The sequence below is a fragment of the Scyliorhinus canicula genome, chromosome 3, assembly GCF_902713615.1.
Source record: "Scyliorhinus canicula chromosome 3, sScyCan1.1, whole genome shotgun sequence".
Taxonomy (NCBI): Eukaryota; Metazoa; Chordata; class Chondrichthyes; order Carcharhiniformes; family Scyliorhinidae; genus Scyliorhinus; species Scyliorhinus canicula.
The window spans coordinates 277,114,505-277,139,219 of NC_052148.1; the positions used below are offsets into that span (position 1 = coordinate 277,114,505).

At 46.5% G+C, this 24,715-nt stretch overlaps 1 protein-coding gene across 1 annotated transcript in view; it reads left to right on the top strand.

Moving 5' to 3' along the window:
• Positions 1-24,715, top strand: part of srp72 (signal recognition particle 72) — a 92,824-nt gene that overhangs the window by 39,876 nt on the left and 28,233 nt on the right. Inside the window, exons 11-13 of the mRNA XM_038792997.1 lie at positions 5,708-5,803; positions 8,118-8,221; positions 24,349-24,426. Coding sequence (XP_038648925.1) covers positions 5,708-5,803; positions 8,118-8,221; positions 24,349-24,426 — 278 coding nt within the window. The remainder of the gene's footprint in view (positions 1-5,707; positions 5,804-8,117; positions 8,222-24,348; positions 24,427-24,715) is intronic.

Consider the following 24,715-nt stretch of genomic DNA (forward strand, 5'->3'; position numbering starts at 1 on the left):
CGAAGCGTGGTACATTGGCGAGACCATGCAGACACTGCGACAATGAATGAACAGGCATCGTGCAACAATCACCAGGCAGGAATGTTCCCTTCCAGTCGGGGAACACTTCAGCAGTCAAGGGCATTCAGCCTCTGATCTCCGGGTAAGCGTTCTCCAAGGCGGTCTTCAGGACACGCGACAACGCAGAATTGCCGAGCAAAAACTTATAGCTAAGTTCCGCACGCATGAGTGCGGCCTCAACAGGGATCTTGGATTCATGTTGCATTACATCCACCCCCCACCATCTGGCCTGGACTTGCAAAACCCTACCAACTGTTCGGGCTTGAGACAATTTACACCTCTTTAACCTGTGATTATCCCTCTCCCTGGATCTGTAATGATTTGATTACCTGCAAATGCCTGCATTGTCCAGCATCTCTGACTTTGTCTATATAAATGTTTCTGGAACATACCTCGCCATTCACCTGAGGAAGGAGCTGCGCTCCGAAAGCTCGTGTTTGAATCAAACCTGTTGGACTTTAACCTGGTGTTGTAAGACTTCTTACTGTGCTCACCCCAGTCCAACGCCGGCATCTCCACATCATGATTCATTCCAACCACTTAGTTGGTTACAGATAAAGGGCTGATGGGATATTATGATTGCTGGAGATTCCCTGGAGAGTAGATAATTGGTGAGGGGTTGTATTTAGTTCCTGTTAAGCATGACATGTGACATCTTAGTGGGGTACAGATGATGTAATTAATGGGAGGAGGCAGATCTGTCTGTAGTTTTGCGGTTTATCATAGGATTTGAGTCTGACAAGAGAGGAGGATTCTCAGTTGATCCGCAGTTTTGCCAAATGCTGCTAGGTTGAACAGATGTGTACTGGTTCTGAAAGGGTCTCTCTCTCTCCAAAAGTCTCTGCACTAAGCGAGTAATCTGTTTATTTATAAATGACATTTGAACTGTATTGGGTTGCTTAATTGGAGTTAGTAGCAGGTATAGATAGTAAGTTTAAGCTTTTCCTTGTGTTTAAGAACAGTTTAACTGATCGTTGTAAAGCTATTTTCTTTGATGTCAATGTGGTTAATTCTGTGTTTAACTTCAACTTTGTTTTAGCATAAAAGTTATCTATTGGTCAGAATCATCACTCCTGGGTGAAGTATCATTTCCTCAGTTTTACAAATTCAAAAAATATATATTTGGGGTTCTTGTGCGGTGTCCGAACAAATGGGGTCTGGTGCGGCATCTGAACACTATCAGATTTAAAACTAAAGTTAGTCTTGCATCAATTGCCATTTATAGAAAACCGTTGCAAGCTTCTACCTTTCTTTGCACGTAGAAGTGTTTCCTAATTTCACTCCTGGCTTTAATTATTAGACCGTGCCCCACAATCCTTAACCACCGGAAATAGTTTGTCCCTATCGATCTTGTGTGTTTCCGATTATATTTGAAAATTTTGATCAAATCACTCTTTTAACTTCTAAATTCTAGAGAATACAAGTCTACTTTGTCTAACCTCCCTCTATAATTTAACCCTAGAGTCCAGGAATCATTCTGGTAAATCTATCTTGCACTCCCTCAAAGGCCAATATATCCTTGCTAAGATGTGGCAGTCAGAACTGTTTGTATTTTCTCACGTGTGGTTCAACCACGATTTTGTACAGCTGAAACGTGGCTTACATTGTCAGTCACTAATATCTTTTTGGGAAGGAAATCTGCCGTCCTTACCTGCTCCGCCCTACGTGTGACTCCAGACCCACAGCAATGTGGTTATCTCGTAAATGCCCTTGAATTGGCTGGGCAAACCACTCCAGTGTATCAAAAAGCTACAAAGCCAAAAAGGAATGCAACTATTCTCCTCACTATTTCCCCCCCATAACATTTTGTATCATCCATAAACTTACAGATCACCCTCCTACATTTAAAAAAAACATATTTTATTAAGGCATTTGTATTATACATTTTAACAAAGTAAGCAACCACACAACAAACGGACAACAAAACCCAGCCTACATGGCTCACATAAACAACTCCCCAATCCCAATTCCCCACCAACCTGTGTTAAGTAATGGGTTAAGAGACATTGCAATTAGTTGTCTCATTTCTGTTAAGTGTTCAATGATTGACACTGATATGAAAAGGGGCTTCAGGTGGCCTCTGGATCTGGGTGATGTGTAGAGTCTGTGCAGAGTCAGTTGCAACAAATAAAAGTGTGTTGGTGAAAAAGGAGCAGAACTTTTGCCTCTTCATACCACAGCATTTGATACGTCTAACAACCTGCTCCCACCTTGCCCAACTCCCTTTTTAAACCCCCCCCCCCCCCCCCAATCAACTGCTGGCAGCTTAATTTTTCCCAAATTCTATCATAAGAACTAGGAGCAGGAGTAGGCCATCTGGCCCCTCGAGCCTGCTCCTCCATTCAATGAGATCATGGCTGATCTTTTGTGGACTCAGTTCCACTTTCCGGCCCAAACACCATAACCCTTAATCCCTTTATTCTTCAAAAAACTATCTATCTTTACCTTAAAAACATGTAATGAAGGAGCCTCATCTGCTTCACTGGGCAAGGAATTCCATAGATTCACAACCCTTTGGGTGAAGAAGTTCCTCCTAAACTCAGTCCTAAATCTACTTCCCCTTATTTTGAGGCTATGCCCCCTAGGTCTGCTTTCACCCGCCAGTGGAAACAACCTGCCCGCATCTATCCTATCTATTCCCTTCATAATTTTATATGTTTCTATAAGATCCCCCCCTCATCCTTCTAAATTCCAACAAGTACAGTCCCAGTCTACTCAACCTCTCCTCGTAATCCAACCCTTTCAGCTCTGGGATTAACCTAGTGAATCTCCTCTGCACACCCTCCAGTGCCAGTACGTCCTTTCTCAGGTAAGGAGACCAAAACTGAACACAATACTCCAGGTGTGACCTCACTAACACCTTATACAATTGCAGCATAATCTCCCTAGTCTTAAATTCCATCCCTCTAGCAATGAAGGACAAAATTCCATTCGCCTTCTTAATCATCTGTTACACCTCTAAACCAACTTTCTGTGACTCATGCACTAGCACACCCAGGTATCTCTGCACAGCAGCATGCTTTAATATTTGACCATTTAAATAATAATCCCGTTTGCTGTTATTCCTACCAAAATGGATAACCTCACATTTGTCAACATTGTATTCCATCTGCCATCACTACCTCCTTAGTGATAACAATCATCTCAAGGTCCTCACCTGTCACTGCCTCATTTCCATCAGTTACTGGCATGTTATTTGTATCTTCCACTTTGAGGACCGACCCAAAAAACCTGTTCAGTTCCTCAGCCATTTCCTCATCTGTACAGTGAGCCTGATACAGTTTAAGTTGGTGCATATGACTCGGGCGAGAATGAGTGGGTTCTTTCAGGGGGTAGCAGATGAGTGTGAGGTGTGGGCGGGGCCAGCAAATCACGTGCACATGTTTTGGGGTTGCGAAAAATTGGTAAGATTCTGGGCAGAAGTGTTTGCAGTCTTAGCCAGGATAGTGGAGGAGGAAGTGAATCTGGACCCTTTGGTGGCGATATCTGGGGTTTCAGAGAAGCCGGAGCTCATGGAGAGGAGGAAGGCTGCTGTCGTGGCCTTCACTTCTCTGATTGCACGGCGGCGAATTTTGCTGGAGTGGCGGCCGACATCACCACCGGGGGTAGCGGCTTGGTTGGGTTACCTGTACGACTTCCTGTGATGAGAGAAGATAAAGTATGAGTTAAGGGGCTCTTCAGGGGTTTTGAGGAAAGGTGGGGGATGTTTGTGACCGTGTTTGAGGGGCTGTTCGTCGCGGGGGAGGGGGGTGAAAAAGGGGGAAAACTGCAGATGTATAGTTGATTATTAGGAAGTATGTTTCCTGGGGTGTTTATTCATTGTAACCTGTTTTGATACATGTTTGTAATAAAATATATTTTTAAAAAAGACAGTGCTATCAAGTGATACCTATTCATCATTAATCTGCTCACTTACGCTCAGTTTGAGTTCTTTTAGGACCACTTAGCTGCTGACTTCATTAAGCCTGAGTCCAAACATGGACTAATGATCTAACTGGTGAGATGAGAGTCTTTGGCACCAAGGCAATATTTGACCCAAGTCTGAGCAAAACTCAAGTCAATGGGATTTGGGGAGAAAACTCTACACACTCTAACCCTAACCCTTGTACAAAGGAAGGTTGTTGTTGGAAGTCAGTCCTCTTCATCCCCGGATATCGCTGCAGTGGTTTGTCAGGGTACTATTCTCCTAGGCCCAACCATCTTCAGCTGCATCATCAATGACCTTCCCTCCGTCAGAAGGTCAGATGTGGGGATGTTCATGGATGACAGCACAATGTTCAACATTCCCAACTCCTTAGATACTGAAGCAGTCCATATAAAAATACAGCAAGACCTGGACAATATTCAGGCTTGAACTAATAAGTGGCAAAATAATGTTCATGCCACACATGAAATGAAATAAAAATCGCTTATTGTCACGAGTAGGCTTCAATGAAGTTACTGTGAAAAGCCCCTAGTCGCCACATTCCGGCTCCTGTCCGCGGAGGCTGGTACGGGAATCGAACCGTGCTGCTGGCCTGCTTGGTCTGCTTTCAAAGCCAGCGATTTAGCCGAGTGAGCTAAACCAGCCCCTGTGCAAGGCAATGACCATCTCCAGCAAGGGAGAATCTAACCATCTGCGTTTGACGCTCAATGGCATTCCCATTGCTGAATCCCCCACTTTAACATCCTGGTCAGGGAGGTTTACAGTGACCAGTAACTGAACTGGACTAGCCATATAAATACTGTGGCTACATGAGCAGATCAGAGGATTTGAATTCTGCAGAGAGTAACTTGCATCCTGAGTCCCTAAAGCATGTCCACCATCTACAAGGCACAAGCCAGGCGTATGATGGAATAATCTCCATTTGGCTGGTTGAGTTATTGACTTAACTACCTATCATCTTTGGTGCCTCTTTTTTTTATCACTGGAAATATAATTTTCTTAAACCCCAACATTAAAAGTAACTTTTGCTTCCTGATCCTTTTTGGGAAATTTGCCAACGTTCTGAAAATTGAAACCTAATATTGAGCAATGCAGACACCTGCTTCGCTGCCTTTTCTCATTATTAGTTCAATATGCTGTTGCTGTGTCTTGTGCTTTATCAGGAACAAAGCCAGGACGACCTTGTGCTGACTCTGTGATAACAGCCCAGTCACACATTTCACATCTACAGCAGTTCAACAGAGTCGGCAGTATTGGATCAATTGTTGCACTAAGCAAACAATAATCGAGGGTGGTGGGTTGGGTGGAGGCAACAAGTTTCAGACATCAGACTGGACGCAAAGTAGATACCCAGAAATATTGCGGAAGATAAGCCCATGGCTCCTGCAAGGAAGTTGAGATTGTTTGATGGATTTGACTGGCTGTTTTCTGGTGGAGCTGGTTGTTCATTGCTTTCATTTTGGGAAGATTTGAATAGATTCATGTTTGTGGGTTGGAATAATTGAATCTCAGGAAGTTCAATTAATACAGTATTGATATGATTTGCATTCTGGAAACATTTTGCAAACATGTCGGTATGCACCAGAGGCGGAGTTTCTAGATATACAGATGTTCTTGGATATCGTACAAATCTGAAATTGGTGTTTACGCAAGATGAGCAAATGTTCTGAAAATGCACTCTAAACTCTTGTCCAATGGAAATAATATATTCTGTATTCACAGGTCTCCGCATTAGTTACCATGTATAGTCATGAGGAAGATATTGATAGTGCAATAGAGATCTTCTGCCAAGCTATCCAGTATTACCAGGAACACCAGGTAAGCGTCTTGCTGTACATCAAAGAAAAATAAATCAGCACACACACCACCAGAAAAAATATTAATTGAAGCTAAATATACAGTCCCAATGCCGCTAAAATATCTCACAAAACATTGGAATAGATCAGTGCTGCAAAAAAAATCAATGTAATATGGCCAGCTTTCCCAAGTATACCATGGTGTAGTTTTAAAGCCAGGGTGAGGGCGAATAAAAGGAATAGTGGCTATCTTGAAAACACGCTAACCATTGAAGATTAAGTCAACAATGTAACTTTTAACAGGCAATAGGTATCGCATAGAATCCCTACAGTGTAGAATGAGGCCATGCGACCCATCGGGTGCCCTGACCCTCTGAAAGGGCGCCCTACCTGGACCCACACTCCATCCTATCCCAGTAACCCCACCTAACCTGCACATCTTTGGATACGAAGGAGCAATTTAGCATGGTCAAACCACCAAACCTGCGCATCTTTGGACTGTGGGAAGCACCCGGAGGAAACCCTTGCAGACACTGGGAGAATGTACAAACTCCACAGTCATCCAAGGCCAGAATTGAACCCGGGTCCCTGGTGCTGTGATGCAGCAGTGCTAACCACCGTGCCACCCTGGAGCCCTATCTCTTATATTTGTACTTTAGGTATAGAAACTTGTACCAACCCATGAGCTTGTATAGTGTTTTGATTTAATTTTCTGTACGACTGGGATTGTGATAAATGTAGCTGAGGAACTGTTCAGTTGAAGCGCTGTTCATTTCGTTGAAGGATTTTGTAGATCTCTCCTATTCTTTACTTTTATTTTGCTGTCTCCATGTGCACTTTTGTGAACATTAAAATTTATTTCATGTTTTAAGAGATATACTTTTCAAGAAAATAAAACTGAACCTTGCCCCTTCCTCAATTTAGTAAGAGAGCAACAATTCCTGAGGTATAGGTGCAACATTACAATCTATATCCAGCCCTAGAATAAAGATTGTGGACAATCAACAGATATTAAATATTTGTGATGAAAGATCGATGAAAGAATAATCAATAAAATGTTGATTCTGGATGTAGAGGATTGTTGGGAAGGTTGGGGTCAGTTGAAGCCAATGATAGAATAACCGTAATTATACACTCTGGATGGAATGGACCATGCCTTTCAACAATAATCTTGTTACTCTCCTCAATGAACAGACTATGAATTTAGAAACAAGAATCCATGTCTCACAATTCTGCTTGAATCGTGAAATAACTGAGCAAGTAGCTGAACACCACCCAGTAAATATAATTTTTTTGAATTTTCTCGAGACACTTGATAAGTTTATCGACAGTTTGGTCTGGTTGATACCACTCTAACCTCTGAGCCTGATGGTTTTACATTTAGGTTAATACAATCATTAATATCTTGCGCCGTTATAGTTTTATTATTATATATTTAATTAAGGGGCAATTTAGCGTGGCCAATGCATCTACCCTGGGTTGTGGGGGTGAGACCCACGCAGACAAAGGTGAATGTGCAAACTCCACACGGACAGACAGTTGGGATCAAATCTGAGACCTCAGCGCCGTGAGGCAGCAGTGCTAACCACCTATATGTTATTGTATTATTAAGTGCACAATTTTACAAGTGTACATTCCCATATGCAGTTAATGAAATCATTCTACATCCTTATTGCATGGTGATTGTGAGAAGAATGCATTTACATCCAGGTTCTTTGCACTGGGAGGAGGAATGCTTGAGGGCGAAGGAAATGATTTCATAGAACCATTGAATATACAGTGCAGAAGGAGGCCATTTGGCCCATCTAGTCTGCACCCGCCCTTGGAAAGAGCACCCTACCCAAGCCCACACCTCCACCCGATTACGTAACTCTAACCCCACCCAACCTTTTTTGGACACTAACGGCAATTTATCATGGCCAATCCACCTAACCTGCATGTCTTTGGACTTTGGGAGGAAACCGGAGCACCCGGAGGAAACCCACGCAGACACGGGGAGAACGTGCAGACTCAGCACAGACAGTGACCCAAGCCGGGAATCGGACCCTGGAGCTGTGAAGCAACTGTGCTAACAACTGTGCTGCCCTAATTTGGCCCAGGACTCTGGGTTATTAGGATTGGGCAGCATGGGAGGGGTCCTGAATACTTGGTTTGGCTTAGTGCTGCTCTTGGATCAGAGGTGGCTGGGTGAATTGCTGCACTGAAGCATTAATGAACGCTGGGTTATGTTCTTGGCTTCAGATAACCTCATATTTTTCATACATTCAAAGAATCAAAGGTTTGAAAGTTGGATCTTCTAATATGGTACTGTGAATTGTTATGTTTTTTAAATATAGCCAAATACTCCAGCTCATTTGTCACTAGTAAGAGAAGCAGCCAATTTTAAGTTGAAATATGGGCGACAGAAGGAAGCAATCAGTGATTTGGAGCAGCTCTGGAGGTATGGTTTGATTATTTTCATATATGTTAGCAATTCAGATTGCAATCAAATGAGTCTTTCAAATGTGAATTTGATTTTGTGCATTAATTTGCAAATAAATGGAAAAATCACTTTGCACTAGCTTGGGAGTGTTTTTTTTTAAAAACTTGATCGACTGGGTGGACTATCTTGTGAAAATACAGCTGAATTGGTGATCATCCTATTCTCCAATTTTAAGTACAAGAAGGAATACTGTAGAAAAGCATTATGTTTTGTTAAGATCCTGGACCAGACCCCAACATAAGTTAGGATACCAGAAAATTGTTTTAAATTTGTAAAACTTCGAGGAAAGGATACTTCCCTCCAGGAGTTATTCCAATGACAAATAGGGATGTGATATATTAAAACAAACTTTTTGTTAGCACAGGATTAAACTACATTAACATCACAGGAAATAGCTTACAATTGACAGTTAAATAACTCTTAAAGAAGGAAATACTTTAACTTCTGATACCTTCTCTATCTCCAATCAAGCAAAACCCATCACACATCAAAAGCCTCTTATAGGACTTCCAGTGGCAGCCATAAGGTGAACAGTTGCACATAAAGTGGCTCCTGCTTGGAGATTCGGTTTTTGGCCCTTGCCCGTTTAATGAGTGCTGTTTAGGAAGAAAAGTAGTGTAGTTTGAGAGTTTTGGTTCCTCCTCTGGCGCGTGATGTCTAGAGATTATAGTATGAGGAAAAGTCGAATAAAGAATCCTCGTCTGACTAGGAAGGCCCTCGTGCCGCAGGCCAGGGGAAAATGGAGGAGGCCCTGTGACGTTGTTGCCCTCTCAGTGGACAACTGAGGCTGGGTGGAATTCTTAATAGAGGAGTTTAGGAAACAGTCACAAGTGGTCTCTGATGACCTGATGAAGGCGATTGAGGTGCCGGTGGCCTCCATTCATGTAAATTTGGACATGGTGGAGCAACGGCTGGAGGTGCAGGGATCGACGATTCAGACGGTGGAGGAGATGGTCAAGGACCATAGTGATTAGATTCTCTCTTTGGAGGCAGAGGTAGTGATGTTGGCATGCTTGATTTAACAAGACCAACAAAGGAAATCAGGGATAGTGTTAAAGCCAAAGAGGAGGCATATAAATTGGCCAGAAAAAGCAGCAGGCCTGAGGCCTGGGAGAAATTTTAAATTCAGCAGATGAGGACAAACGGTTTAATTTGGAAGGAAAAAATAGAATACGAGAGTAATCTTGCAGAAAACATAAGAAGTGACTGCAAAAGCTTCTGGGGACAGGATCGGTCCAAGTCAGCATGGATTCACTGAAGGGAAATCATGCTTGGCAAATCTTCTGAAATTTTTTGAGGATGTGACTAGAAGTCTCCGGTTTCCTCCTGCAAGTCCCGAAAGGCATGCCGTTTTAGTGAATTGGACATTCTGTATTCTTGCTCCGTGTTCTCGAACAGGTGCCGGAATGTGGCGACTAGGGGCTTTTCACAGTAACTTCATTGCGGTTTTTAATGTAAGCCTACTTGTGACAATAACGATTATTATTATTAAACTGACCCAGTGGATGTTGTGTATCTGGACTTTTTTTTATTTGTTCATGAGACATGGGTGTCGCATCTGTGCCAGCATTTATTGCCCATCCCTAATTGCCCTTGAGGTATTGATGTGGGTCTGGAGTCACATGTAGGCCAGACCAGGTAAGGACGGCAGATTTTCTTCCCAAAAGGACATTAGTGAACTAGGTGGCTTTTTACGACAATTGACAATGGTTTCATAGTCATCATTAAACTTTTAATTCCAGATATTGTATTGAGTTTAAATTCCATTACCATGGATTCGAACCCAGGTCCCCAGATCATTACCCTGAGTCTCTGAATTACTTTTTTAAAATTGTTTTTATTAAAGCTTTTTTCAACCAGAATTTGTACATAACAGAAAAATAACCGAAAAATATTTAACAAAACTAGGTGGCTGTTACCATTATGCAAAACTCAAATATACATTAAATAGACAATTCCCCCCACCTGAAACCCCCACCCCGGGTTGACGCTGCTGCGAAACTTTACTGCTCCCCTAGAAAGTCAAGGAAAGGTTGCCACCACCTGGACAACCCCAGCAAGGACCCTCTCAAGGCAAACTTTATTCACTCCAGGCTGAGGAACCCAGCAATATCACTAACCCAGGTCTCCACGCTCGGGAGTTTCGAGTCCCTCCACATTAGCAAGATCCGTCTCCGGGCTACCAGGGAGGCAAAGGCCAACACCGGCCTCTTTCGCTTCCTGCACCTCCGGATCCTCCAACACCCCAAAGATCGCTATTGTTGGACTCCGCTTCACCCGCGTATCCAAAATCCTGGACATAGCCCTCACAAAGCCCTTCCCGAGCATGGCCAAAACATATGGACATGATCCGTCGGACTCCCTGCACATCTCATGCACTTGTCCTCCACCCCAAAGAACTTGCTCATTCTCGCCGTCGTCATGTGAGCCCGGTGCACCACCTTAAACTGAATTAAACTGAGCCTGGCACATGATGCGGACAAATTCACCCTGCCCAGGGCATCAGCCCACAGGCCCTCATCCAGCTCCTCGTCCAGCTCCTCCTCCCACTTGCCCTTCAACTCCTCCACTGAGGCTTCCTCCGCCTCCTGCAGCTCCTGGTAGATGTCCGACACCTTCCCCTCTCCTACCCAGATGCCAGACACTACCCTGTCCTGTATCCTTCGAGGGGGTAGCCGCGGAAATGTCTCCACCTGTTTTTTGAGAAAGTCCCGGACCTGGAGGTATCTGAAAGCATTTCCCGGGGGCAGGCCGACCTTCTCCTCCAGCGCTTTCAAGCTAGGGAAAATCCCATCTATAAACAGGTCTCCCATCCTTCTAATGTCTGCCCTATACCAGCCTTGGAACCCCCCCCGTCTATCCTGTCCGGAGCACATCTATGGTTGTTCTGTATCGCGGTCCAAACTGAGGCCCCCTCCACCTTCCTGTGCCTTCTCCACTGACCCCAGACCCTCAGTGCCGCCGTCACCACCGGGCTTGTGGTGTATCGTGCCGGCGAGAACGGCAGCGGTGCCGTTACTAGTGCTCCTAGGCTGGTGCCTTTGCATGACGCCGCCTCCACGCCGACCCCATTACCCATTTCCTAATCATGGCCACATTAGCCGCCCAATAGTAGCTACAGAAGTTTGGCAGTGCCTGCCCTCCCCCCCTCAAACCCCGGCTACACTCCAAGACCCCATGGGGTCTTGTTTGCCCACACAAATACCGTGATAATCCTGTTCATCCACTTGAAGAAGAATTTGGGGATGAAAATGGGGAGGCACTGAAAGAAGAACAGGAATCTGGGAAGAACCGTCATCTTCACAGTCTGCACTCTTCCCGCCAGGGAAAGCGGAGCATGTCCCACCTTTTAAAGTCTCCCTCCATCTGTTCTACAAGCCGAGATAAGTTGAACCCGTGCAGGGCATCCCAGTTCCAAGCCACCTGTATACCTAAATAACGAAAGCTCCTCTCCACTATCTTGAGCGGGAGCTCCCCCAATCTCTCCTCCTGGCCCCTGGCGTGGATTACAAACAGCTCACTTTTCCCCATGTTCAACTTGTACCCCGAGTAGCTTCCAAAGTCCCCTAGGATCCGCATGACCTCCCCCATCCCCTCCAGCGGGTTCGAAATATACAACAGCAGATCATCCGCGTTGAGGGAAACCTGGCCCCCCCCAGTTCCTCGCAGTCATCAGCGCTATGGCCAACGGCTCAATTGCCAGGGCAAATAGTAACGGGACCAGGGGGCACCCCTGCCTCGTCCCGCGGTACAGCCTGAAATACTCCGACCTCAGCCGGTTTGTGCACACACTCGCTACGGGGGCCTGATACAGTAGCTTGACCCACCCTATGAATCTCTCCCCAAATCCAAACCTACCTAACACTTCCCACAGGTACTCCCACTCCACCCTGTCAAAGGCCTTCTCTGCATCCATTGCAGCCACTACTTACATAGGACATAGAACATACAGTGCAGAAGGAGGTCATTCGGCCCATCGAGTCTGCACTGACTCACTTAAGCCCTCACTTCCACCCTATCCTCGTAACCCAATAACCCCTCCTAACCTTTTTGGTCGCTGAGGGCAATTTATCACAGCCAATCCACCTAACCTGCACGTCTTTGGACTGTGGGAGGAAACCGGAGCACCCGGAGAAAACCCATGCAAACATGGGGAGAACGTGCAAGCTCCGCACAGACAGTAACCCAACGGGGAATCGAACCTGGGACCCTGGCGCTGTGAAGCCACAGTGCTATCCACTGTGATACCGTGCTGCCCTCCCTCCGAGGGCATCATAATATTCAGGAGACTCCTCACATTCATGTTCAGTTGCCTGTCCTTAACGAAACCCGTCTGGTCCTCCTCGATCAGTCCTCTATTCTGGTAGCCAGAATTTTTGCCAACAATTTGGCATCTACATTCAGGAACGATATCGGCCTGTAAGACCCACAATGAAGCAGATCCTTCTCCCTCTTCAAAATGAACGAGATCAATGCCTGCGACATCGTCGGGGGGAGGGTTCCTCTCTCCTTTGCCTCGTTAAAGGTTCTTAGCAGGACTGGGCTCAGCAGCTCCGAGAATTTCTTATAAAATTCTACAGGAAAGCCGTCCGGACCCGGGGCCTTGCCTGACTGCATACTTGCCAGTCCCTTAACTATCTCCTCCAACTCAATCGGGGCTTTCAGTCCCTCCACCCGCTCCTCGTCCACCCTTGGGAACCTCAATCGATCCATAAATTGCTTCATCCCTTCCCCTCCCCTCGGGGGTTCTGACTCGTACAACTTCCCATAAAATTCCTTAAAGATTTCATTGATCCTCTCTCGGCTCAACACCGTATTACCTTCCTTGTGCCGCACTTCCCCGATCTCCCTGGCCGCCTCTCTCCTGCGAAGTTGGTGCGCCAGCATCCTGCTTGCTTTCTCCCCATACTTGTAGACTGCCCCTTTCATTTTCCTCAACTGAGCCTCCGCCTTCCCCGTGGTCAGCAAATCGAACTCCGCCTGTAATCTCCGGCGCTCCTTTAGCAGCCCCTCCCCGGGGGGGTCTCCGTGTACTTCCTGTCTACTCTGAGTATCTCTCCCACCAGCATCTCCCTCTCTGCCCTCTCCCTCTTCTCTCTGTGGGACCTAATAGAGATTAACTCCCCCCATGATGACTGCCTTCATAGCCTCCCAAACCGTTGCTGCTGTTACCTCCCCTGTGTCATTCGTTATCACATAGTTCTGAATGCTCCTCCTTATCCGCCCACACACCTCTTCATCCGCCAGCAGTCCCACATCCAGTCTCCAGAGAGGGCTCTGCCCCCATTCCGCCCCCCGTCGCAAGTCCACCCAGTGCGGGGCATGGTCCGAGACCGCGATGGCCGAATACTCAATCCCCTCCACCCTCGGGATTAACGCCATGCTCTGCTGAGAGAAAAAGGAGAACTCCTTTGCCCTTGGCCGCGCGAATTACCACGGGTCCGACTCCAAGTCCGGGATTTTACCCAGCATGTGCCTCATGAATTCCGCATCATCCCAGTTCGGGGCATAGATGTTCACCAACATCACCCGGACCTCCTGCAGCTCACCACTCACCATTATGTTCCTGCCCCCTTGTCCGCCATGATGCTCCCTGCTTCAAACGCCACCCGTTTACTAACCAAAATTGCCACCCCCTCTGGTCTTTGAGTCTAGCCCCGAATGGAACACCTGGTCCACCCATCCCCTCCTTAACCTTGTTTGGTCAGCAAGCTTTAAGTGTGTCTCCTGCAGCATGGCCACATGCGCCTTCAACCCCTTTAAATGTGAGAACACGCGGGACCTCCTGACCGGCCCATTCAGGCCCCTCACATTCCACGTGATCAGTCTGGACTGGGGGCTGACCCCACCCCCTTCCTGCCGACTAGCCATCTCACTTTTTCGGTCAGCCACGTGCCCCCCCCCACTGCTCGCTCCAGCCGGAGGCCTCCCAACCCGACTCTCCATCCATCCCCACCAGTTGGCTCCCCTTCAGTCAGCAAAGCAGCACCCCAGCCCCCCACTCACCCAACCGTAAGTCAGCTGACCCGGCTGCTCCCGCCTCTATCTCCAACCTTACTATTGTCTCCTCCTTCGGGCCCGCAACACCCACTCCCCCACAGGGTAAGAGGGCAAGTGCCATCCGGATCCTTCCCGTGCACCAGACAACACAACCCAGGCGTTACCCCACCTCCTGAAACAAAAAACAGGAAAAGAAAAGCAAACAAACTTAAATTCTACTAACAAACATACAACAGGCCAACCCCCAGTTACACATCTTCGCCAGCGTGTTTCACCCACGTGCAGCTGCCCCTTAGTTCAAGTCCAGCTTTTCGTGCTCAATGAATGTCCACGCCTCATCTGGCGTATCAAAGTAATGGTGCCTGTCCTGGTACGTTACCCAAAGCTTCGCTGGATGCAGCAGCCCGAACTTCACCCCTTTGCTGTGGGGGACCACCTTAGCCCGGTTGAAACCCGCACGCCTCCTCGCCAGTTCAGCTCCCAAGTCCTGGTATATGTGAATCTCGCCGTTCTCCCACTTACTGCTCCGCTCTTTCTTTGCCCAACGCAGGACACGTTTCCTGTCTGTACAGTGGTGGAACCTTATCACCGTCGCCCTCGGTTTCCTCGCGAGGACTCATGTGCCCCGTCCAGTTCCAAGGGCTACGGGAAGGCCCCCGCGCCCATCAGCGTCCCTAGCATTGGAGTCACATACATGCTCACGTCCGCCCCCTCCACACCTTCAGGGAGGCCCAGGATCTACAGGTTGTGACTCCGAGACCTATATTCAAGGTCATCCAGTCTCTTCTGCCATCTCTTGTGTAGGGCCCCGTGCGCCTCCACTGTGACCGCCAGGCCCAGGACCTCGTCCTCATTCTTGGATACCTTCCTCTCCACCTCTTTGATCACCTTCTCCTGTATCTCTGAGCCTCCACCAACTTTTCCATGAAGGCCTTCATAGGGGCCAGCATCTCCGTTTTCAGCTCTGCGAAGCTGCTGCTCTCGCGACCACTGGGCCCACGCTTCATGGTCCGCGCCGGCCGCCATTTTGTCCTCCCGGACCCACTCCGCTCTCTTCCTCACAATCGCTCGTTTAACGGCCCTGCCCCTGGTTCCCTCCATACAGCAATGAGGGGAACCTCTCCAGCGTCCTTTCCCACGCCGGTATTCGCCTTCTAAGTGCCGATGCCGCCCCGTTTAAAGGCCCAAAGCCCCGATCCCGGCAGGAGCTGCCGTGTATGCGACCTAGTCGGACATGGCCGCTACCGGAATTCAAGTCTCTGGATTACTAGTCCAGCGACAATACCACTATACCACTGCCTACCCTAAGGCTTTTGACAAGATCCCACACAAGAGATTGGTGAACAAAATTGAAGCTAATGGTATTGGGGGTAATGTATTGACGTCGATAGAGAACTGGTTGGCAAACAGGAAGCAGAGAGTGGGTCCTTTTCAGAGTGGCAGACAGTGACTAGTGGGGTCCCGCAGGGTTCAGTGCTGGGACCCAGTTCTTCACAATATACATTAATGATTTGGACAAAGGAATTGCATGCAATATCTCCAAATTTGCAGACGACACTACAGCTTAGTGTGTGCAGTGAGGAGGATGCAGAGAGGCTGCAGGGTGACTTGGACAGGCTGGCTGAGTGGACAAATACTTGGCAAACGGAATATAATGTGGGTAAATGTGAGGTTATCCACTTTGGTGGCAAAAAACAGGAAGGCAGATTATTATCTGAATGGTGGCGGTTTAGGAAAAGGGGAAGTGCAACGAGATCTGGGTGTCATGCTGGAATAATTGCTGAAGTTTGGCATTCAGGTACAGCAGGTGGTGAGGGAAGCTAATGGCATGCTGGCCTTCACAGCGAGAGGATTTGAGTAGAGGAGTGGGGATGTCTTGCTGCAGTTTTACAGGGTCCTGGTGAGGCCACACCTTGAGTACTGTATGCAGTTTTGGTCTCCAAATTTGAGGAAGGACATTATTGCTATTGAGGGTGTCCAGCGAAGGTTCACCAGACTAATTCCTGGGATGGCAGGACTGACATATGAAGAAAGACTGGATCAACTGGGTTTGTACTCGCTGGAGTTTAGAAGAATGAGAGAGGATCTCATAGAAACATATAAAATCCTGGTGGGGCTGGACAGGCTCAATGTGAGAAGAATGTTCCCGATGTTGGGGACGTCCAGAATTAGGGGTCACAGCCTAAGAATAAGGGGTCAGCCATTCAGGACTGAGATGAGGAAGAACTTCTTCTCTCAGAGAATTGAGAACTTGTGGCATTCTCTACCACAGAAAGCTGTTGGAGCCAGTTCTTTGGATATATTCAAGAGGGAGCTGGACGTCGCCCTTGCGGCTAAAGAGATTGAGGGGTATGGAGAGAAAGCGGGAGTGGGATAGTACATGATCAGCCAGGATCATATTGAATGGTAGTGCAGGCTCGAAGGGCCGAATGGCCTACTCCCGCACCTATTTTCTGCGGAACTACGATGTAATTGCAATTACAGAGACATGGTTAAAGGAGAGACTGGACTGGCAGCTTAAAATTTCAGGATATCATTGGTTTAAACAAGCTGAAGGGGAAACAGAAGAGGTGGGGAGTGGCATTGCTGATTAGGGAGCAGATCACAGCTGTGTTGAGGGAGGACACATTGGAGGGATCTTGTTGTGAGGCATTATGGGTGGAGCTCAGGAATAAGAAGGGTGAAATCACAATGTTGGGAGTGTGAGACTGGAACAGTTGTGTAGTCAGATACTGAAAAGGTATGAAAAAAGTAGGGTAGTTGTGATGGGCGACTTTAACTCCCCCCACTGGGAATCCCTTACAGCCAGGGGCTCGGATGGAGAGCAATTTGTTAGATATGTCCAGGAGGGCTTTTTCATTCAGTATGTTGACAATCCAACCAGGGAGGGGACCATACTAGACTTGGTATTGAGGAAGGAACCAGGCCAGGTGATTGGTGTTTCAGTGGGGGAGTATTTTGGGCTTAGCGACCATAATTCCATAAGATTTCAGGTAGTCCTGGATAAAGACAAGAGCGGCCGGTGGGTGAGGGTGCTTAATTGGTGAGGGTCAATTGCATCCAAATTAGACAGGAACTGGGGAATGTGGATTGGGAGCGGCTATTTGAGGGAAAATCCGTGTCTGACATGGGAAGCTTTTAAAGGCTAGTTGATTGAAGTGCAGGATAAGCGTGTCCCCGCAAAAATGAAGGATAGAAATGGCAGGATTCAGGAACCATGGATTACATATGTAAAAAGCAAGAGGGTGGATTTGGACCACTTAAGGACAGTGGGAGGAATCTGTGTGTTTAGCCAGAGGAAATGGGAGAGGTACTAAATGAATACTTTGCATCAGTGTGCACCAAAGAAAGGGACTTTGTAGATGATGATTCTTGGGTAATGTGTGTGGACAGTGGATCGTGTTGACATCGAAAAGGAGGAGGTATTGGGCCTTTTAAAAGATATTAAAGTGGATAAGTCCCCTGGACCGGATGTGATTTACCCCAGAATACTGGGGGAAGCAAGGAAGGAAACTGCTGGGGCCTTGACTGACATCTTTGTATCCTCATTGGCTACAGGGGAGATCCCAGAGGACTGGAGAATAGCTAATGTGGTACCGCTGTTTAAGAAAGGTAGCAGTGATAATCCAGGAAACTATAGGCCAGTGAGCCTCACATCGGTCGTCGGTAAATTATTGTAGAGAATTCTAGAGAGTTATTGTAGACAGGATTTATACCCATTTGGAAACAAATGGACTAATAAGTGATAGACAGCATGGTTTTGGGAAGGGGAGATCATGCCTCACTAACTTGATCGGGTTTTTTGCGGAGGTGACAAAGATAATTGATATGAGAAGGGTGGTGGATGTTGTTTACATGGACTTCAGTAAAGCCTTTGAGAAGGTGCCTCATGGCACACTGGTGCAAAAGGTGAAGTCGCACAGGATCAGAGGTGAGGTGGTAAGATGGATACAGAACTGGCTCGGCCACAGAAGGCAAAGGGTAGCAGCGGAATGGAAGATTGTGGACTAGTGGTGATCCATCCGGGCTTGGGCCTCTGTTGTTTGTGATGTACATAAATGATTTGGAGGAAAATGTAGCCGGTCTGATTAATAAGTTCGCGGATGACACCAAGGTTGGTGGAATGGCAGATAGTGTTGAGGATTGTCAGAGGATACAGCAGGACATAGATAGGTTGAAGACTTGGGCAGAGAAATGGTAAACGGAGATTAATCCAGCCAAACGTGAGGTAATGCATTTTGGTAGGTCTAACATAGAGGGGAAATATACAGTAAATGTCAAAACTCTTAGGAATATAGAAAGTCAGAGAGATCTGAGTGCAGGTACACAGATCTTTGAAAATGGCAACACAAATGGACACGGTAGTCAAGAAAGCATACGGAATGCTTGCCTTCATTGGACGGGGCATTGAATATAAAAACTGGCAAGTCATGCTGCAGTTGTATAGAACCTTGGTACGGTCGCACTTTGAATATTGTGCACAATTCTGGTCACCACATTACCAGAAGGATGTGGAGGCTTTGGAGAGGGTGCAGAGGAGGTTTACCAGGATGTTGCCTGTTCTGGAGGGTGTTGGCTGTGCGGAGAGGCTGAATAGACTCAAGACTGTTTTCATTAGAAAGACGGAGGTTGAGGTGCTACCTGATAGAGGTCTACAAGATTATGAGGGGCATGGATAGAGTGGATGGGCAAGCACTCTCCCAGGGTGGAGGGGTCAATCACCAGGGGGCATAGGTTTAAGGTCTGTGGTGCAAAGGTTTAGAGGAGATGTGCAAAGCAGTTTTTTTTTTTACAGAGGGTGGTGAGTGCCTGGAATGCGTTGCCAGGGGAGGTTGGGGAGCAGATACATTAACGCTGTTCAAAAGGCATCTCAACAAATGCATGGATAGGATGGGTGTGGAGGGATACGGCACAAGGAAGTGCTGAGGGTTTTGGCCAAGGCTGGTATCATGACCGGTACAGGCTTGGAGGGCCGAAGGGCCTATTCCTGTGCTCTATTCTTTGAGGAAGCGTTGAGTATCCCAAATTGCAGTGAGGTAAACAAGTCCCTGGGGCCGGGTGGGATCTATCCCAGGTTACTGTGGGAGGTAAGGGGAGAAATAGTTGGGGCCTTAACAGATATTTTCACATCCACTTTGACTATCGGCGAGGTTCCAGAGGATTGAAGAATAGCTAATGTTGTTCCCTTCTGTAAGAAAGGAAGCAGGGATAATCCAGCAAATTATAGGCTGTTAGCCTGACATCAGTGGTGAGGAAGCTTCAGAAAAGATACTGAGGGACAGGATAAATGCACATTTGGAGGAAAATGGATTAGTTAGTGACAGGCAGCATGGTTTTGTACTAAACCTCTCAAAATTCAGGATCCAGTCCTTGAGGATGAGAGAAGAACTAGCTAAGGTAGACTGGGAGTTAAGACTTTATGGTGGAACAGTTGAGGAACAGTGGAAACCTTCCAAGCAATTTTTCACAGTGCTCAGCAAAGGTTTATACCAACAAAAAGGAAGGACGGAGAAAGAGGGAAAATCGACTGTGGATATCTAAGGAAATAAGGGAGAGTATCAAATTGAAGGAAAAAGCATATAAAGTGGCAAAGATTGCTGGGAGATTAGAGGACTGGGAAATCTTTAGGGGGCAACAGAAAGCTACTAAAAAAGCTATAAAGAAGAGTAAGATAGAGTATGAGAGTAAACTTACTCAGAATATAAAATCAGACAGTAAAAGTTTTTACAAATATATAAAACAAAAAAGAGTGGCTAAGGTAAATATTGGTCCTTTAGAGGATGAGAAGGGAGTTTTAATAATGGGAAATGAGGAAATGGCTGAGGAACTGAACAGGTTTTTTGGGTCGGTCTTCACAGTGGAAGACACAAATAACATGCCAGTGACTGATAGAAATGAGGCTATGACAGGTGAGGACCTTGAGAGGATTGTTATCACTAAGGAGGTAGTGATGGGCAAGCTAATGGGGCTAAAGGTAGACAAGTCTCCTGGCCCTGATGGAATGCATCCCAGAGTGCTAAAAGAGATGGCTAGGGGAATTGCAGATGCACTAGTGATAATTTACCGAAATTCACTAGACTCTGGGGTGGTCCCGGTGGATTGGAAATTAGCAAACGTGACACCACTGTTTAAAAAAGGAAGTAGGCAGAAAGCAGGAAATTATAGGCCAGTGAGCTTAACTTCGGTAGTAGGGAAGATACTGGAATCCATCATCAAGGAAGAAATAGCGAGGCATCTGGATAGAAATTGTGCCATTGGGCAGACGCAGCATGGGTTCATAAAGGGCAGGTCATGCCTAACTAATTTAGTGGAATTTTTTGAGGACATTATCAGTGCAGTAGATAACGGGGAGCCAATGGATGTGGTATATCTGGATTTCCAGAAAGCCTTTGACAAGGTGCCACACAAAAGGTTGCTGCATAAGATAAAAATGCATGGCATTAAGAGTAAAGTAGTAGCATGGATAGAGGATTGGTTAATTAATAGAAAGCAAAGAGTGGGGATTAATGGGTGTTTCTCTGGTTGGCAATCAGTAGCTAGTGGTGTCCCTCAGGGATCCGTGTTGGGCCCACAATTGTTCACAATTTACATAGATGATTTGGAGTTGGGGACCAAGGGCAATGTGTCCAAGTTTGCAGATGACACTAAGATGAGTGGTAAAGCGAAAGGTGCAGAGGATACTGGAAGTCTGCAGAGGGATTTGGATAGGTTAAGTGAATGGGCTAGGGTCTGGCAGATGGAATACAATGTTGACAAATGTGAGGTTATCCATTTTGGTAGCATCCCGCTGTGCAGAGACTTGGGTGTGCTAGTGCATGAGTCACAGAAGGTTGGTTTACAGGTGTAACAGGTGATTAAGAAGGCAAATGGAATTTTGTCCTTCATTGCTAGAGGGATGGAGTTTAAGACTAGGGAGGTTATGTTGCAATTGTATAAGGTGTTAGTGAGGCCACACCTGGAGTATTGTGTTCAGTTTTGGTCTCCTTACTTGAGAAAGGACGTACTGGCACTGGAGGGTGTGCAGAGGAGATTCACTAGGTTAATCCCAGAGCTGAAGGGGTTGGATTATGAGGAGAGGTTGAGTAGACTGGGACTGTACTCGTTGGAATTTAGAAGGATGAGGGAGGATCTTATAGAAACATTTAAAATTATGAAGGGAATAGATAGGATAGATGTGGGCAGGTTGTTTCCACTGGCGGGTGAAAGCAGAACTAGGGGACATAGCCTCAAAATAAGGGGAAGTAGATTTAGGACTGAGTTTAGGAGGAACGTCTTCACCCAAAGGGTTGTGAATCTATGGAATTCCTTGCCCAGTGAAGCAGTTGAGGCTCCTTCATTAAATGTTTTTAAGGTAAAGATAGATAGTTTTTTGAAGAATAAAGGGATTAAGGGTTATGGTGTTCGGGCCGGAAAGTGGAGCTGAGTCCACAAAAGATCAGCCATGATCTCATTGAATGGCGGAGCAGGCTCGAGGGACCAGATGGCCTACTCCTGCTCCTAGTTCTTATGTTCTTATGTTCTTGTCCTCCTGCAGCCAGGTCTGTATAATGGCTGTCAGATCATATTTATTTACTTCAATATGTACTATCAATTTGTTTACTTTGTAAACGGTATGGCAGCGCATTGGTTAGCACTGTTACTTCACAGTGCCAAGGTCCCAGGTTTGTTTCCTGGCATGGGTCACTGTCTGTGCGGAGTTTGCACATTCTCCCCGTGTCTGCGTGGGTTTCCTCCGGGTGCTCCAGTTTCCACCCACAAGTCCCGAAAGATGTGCTGTTAGGTAAATTGGACATTCTGAATTCTCCCTCTGTGTACCCGAACAAGCGCTGGAGTGTGGCGATTAGGGACTTTTCACAGTAACTTCATTGCAGTGTTAATGTAAGCCTACTTGTAACAATAATAAAGATTATTAGATTATAACCTTTGAGGTTCTGATTTTGCTTCTCGCTCCTCATACTCTCTATGCAGAACCTCTTTCCTGGTTCTATCTTTGTTGGTACCTGCATGGACAATGGGAACTGGACCCTTCCTCTTGCACTGCAAGTTCCTATCCTGTCTTGAGCAGATTACCGAACCCTGGCACAAGGCAGGCAGCACAACTACCTGGACTCATGCTCCTTGCTGCAGAGAAGACTGGCATTTCCCTTCACTATTCTGTCCCCACAGTGCCATGGTCAGTTTGCTCATCCACCCTGCAACCCCTGCTCTCATCCAACCAAGCTTAGAGAGCCTCAAACCGATTGGACAATTGCAGAGGCTGACACTCCAGTCCTTTGGGTCCCCTTACCTGCCTCACTCGCAGTCATAGTCTCCTGTCCTTGACCACGGATAAATCAGGAGACCCTATCCGAAGAGGTGTGACTGCCTCCTGGTATAACACATCCAAGTAACTTTCCTCCTTCCTGATGTGTTACATTGTCTGCAGCTCAGCCTCCGGCTCAATGACTGAGCTGAAGTTTCTGAAGCTGCAAAACATTATTGCAGACATGTTTGCTCTGAATCGCAATGTTCTCCAGGAGCTGCCATATGTTGAAGCCTTGACACGTTGCCTATCCTTCCATTCTTGATGTGTTTCAAACAGTTAATTAACTAAATTACATGCTTATACATGGTGCGTTTTATTAACTTTACCACAACATTTTTTACTGTTTGAACTTTAGGAATAGAGTAGAACTTACCAGATTCTCACCAAACAGCTAGCACCTTTCCCTGACCTAGAGCAAGAACCAATACGAAATGATGAGAAAGATAGTAGAAGTGAAGGGAAACATGCACCTCCAACCACCCCCCCATCACCTCCACCCCCTTCACCGGACTCCTCCCCGACTCACCGAACCCCCCCCCCCCCCCCCCCCCCCAACTTACCGAACTCCCCCCTCCCCCCCCTCACCGAACTCACCCACCCTCACCGAAACCCCCCCCCCCCCTCACCGAAACCCCCCCCCCCCTCACCGAACGCCCCCCCCCCCCCCCCCCCCCCCCTCACCAACTCTCCCCCCCCCCCCCCCCCCCCCCCACTCACCGGACTCACCCCCCTCACCGAACTCCCCCCCCCACCCCTCACCAAACTCTCTTCTCTCTCCCCCCCCCCCCCCACCACCACCACCACCACCACCACCACCACCACTTACTGAACTCCAAACTTCCAAACCTGCACTCGGTTTTGCTGCTGGCTCTGTTTCAGGAAAGGGACGGAGAGAAAGAATAAATGGGATCTGTGATCGGAGGGTGGAGGCAGGAGTGATTGAATGACTAGCAGAATTGTTACCAGCACCTGATGCCCAAATATTACACTCGCACTGTTTTTACTTTCAACTCTACCTATTCTACCCATTCCTACTTTTAACTCATGGCTGGAAGCTTGATTGTGGCAAATGTGTCTGATTTGTGGAATTGGTAAATGTGAAAAGATTCTTCTGGGATTACAATTTTCTCCTCTGCAGAACAGTCACACACCGGCAACTTCTTATTGGAAACTGTAAGGAGTCTTACAACACCAGGTTAAAGTCCAACAGGTTTGTTTCAAACACTAGCTTTCGGAGCACTGCTCCTTCTTTAGATGATTATTGGAAACTGGAAAGAGGATCCATGTTTAAACCTTCACTCTTTCACCACATATAATTTGAGAGAAGAATTGTATTTCACTAACAATTTGGTGAAAAGCAGCAAAGTATGATGTGGATTCTGTTATTAAGCAGGGCACAAAAAGTTTCTGTTTAAATTCATTGGTGCTCCAGTGTGTTGTGCAATAGAAATCTCAGGTATTTATTGTCCTCTATAATGCAAAATTATTATGAAGCACTCCCTTAATGGAAACGCCGGGTAAATTGGCAGGTGAGCGAACCCAAGGTGTTTCTAAAGGCTCCTTTGTGTTATATTCAGACTTTTCTGCAAGTTATAAATATATTGAGAATTGGAGTAATAGTAATAGACACATGCACCATAAACAGAGAGGCTCCCTGTGCCCTCTTTACCATCTCCATTTTAATGATAAAATCTAAATGGTTGCTTTTTGCATATGTGACAGTAAATGGTAATCATGCTTTTGGTTGATAACCAGAACCCTACTAATTTTGTCTTTCTAGGCAAAACCCTGAGGATGTCCGGACTTTGGCACAGCTCATCTCTGCATATTCATTGGTGAACTCAGAAAAAGCCAAGACGTATCCTTTTTATGAAACAACAATTTGCACTTGTTTAGCATGTTTAACATATAGAACATTTGAGGTGCTTTTACAAAGCACAAGCAAGAGAAACAGGATTCATCCAATAAAAGTTTAAATGGGGTGATTGAAGACAGAGGAGAAAAACGGGGTTGAAAGAGTTTTTGAAAGGAGTAGTAGAAGAGGCAGATGGTCTCGAGAGAAATTCAGTCAGCAATTGACTGAAAGCTGAGGCAGTGCAATGCTGTACTGGCAGGGATGGGATACAAATTAAGAGAATTTCATATAT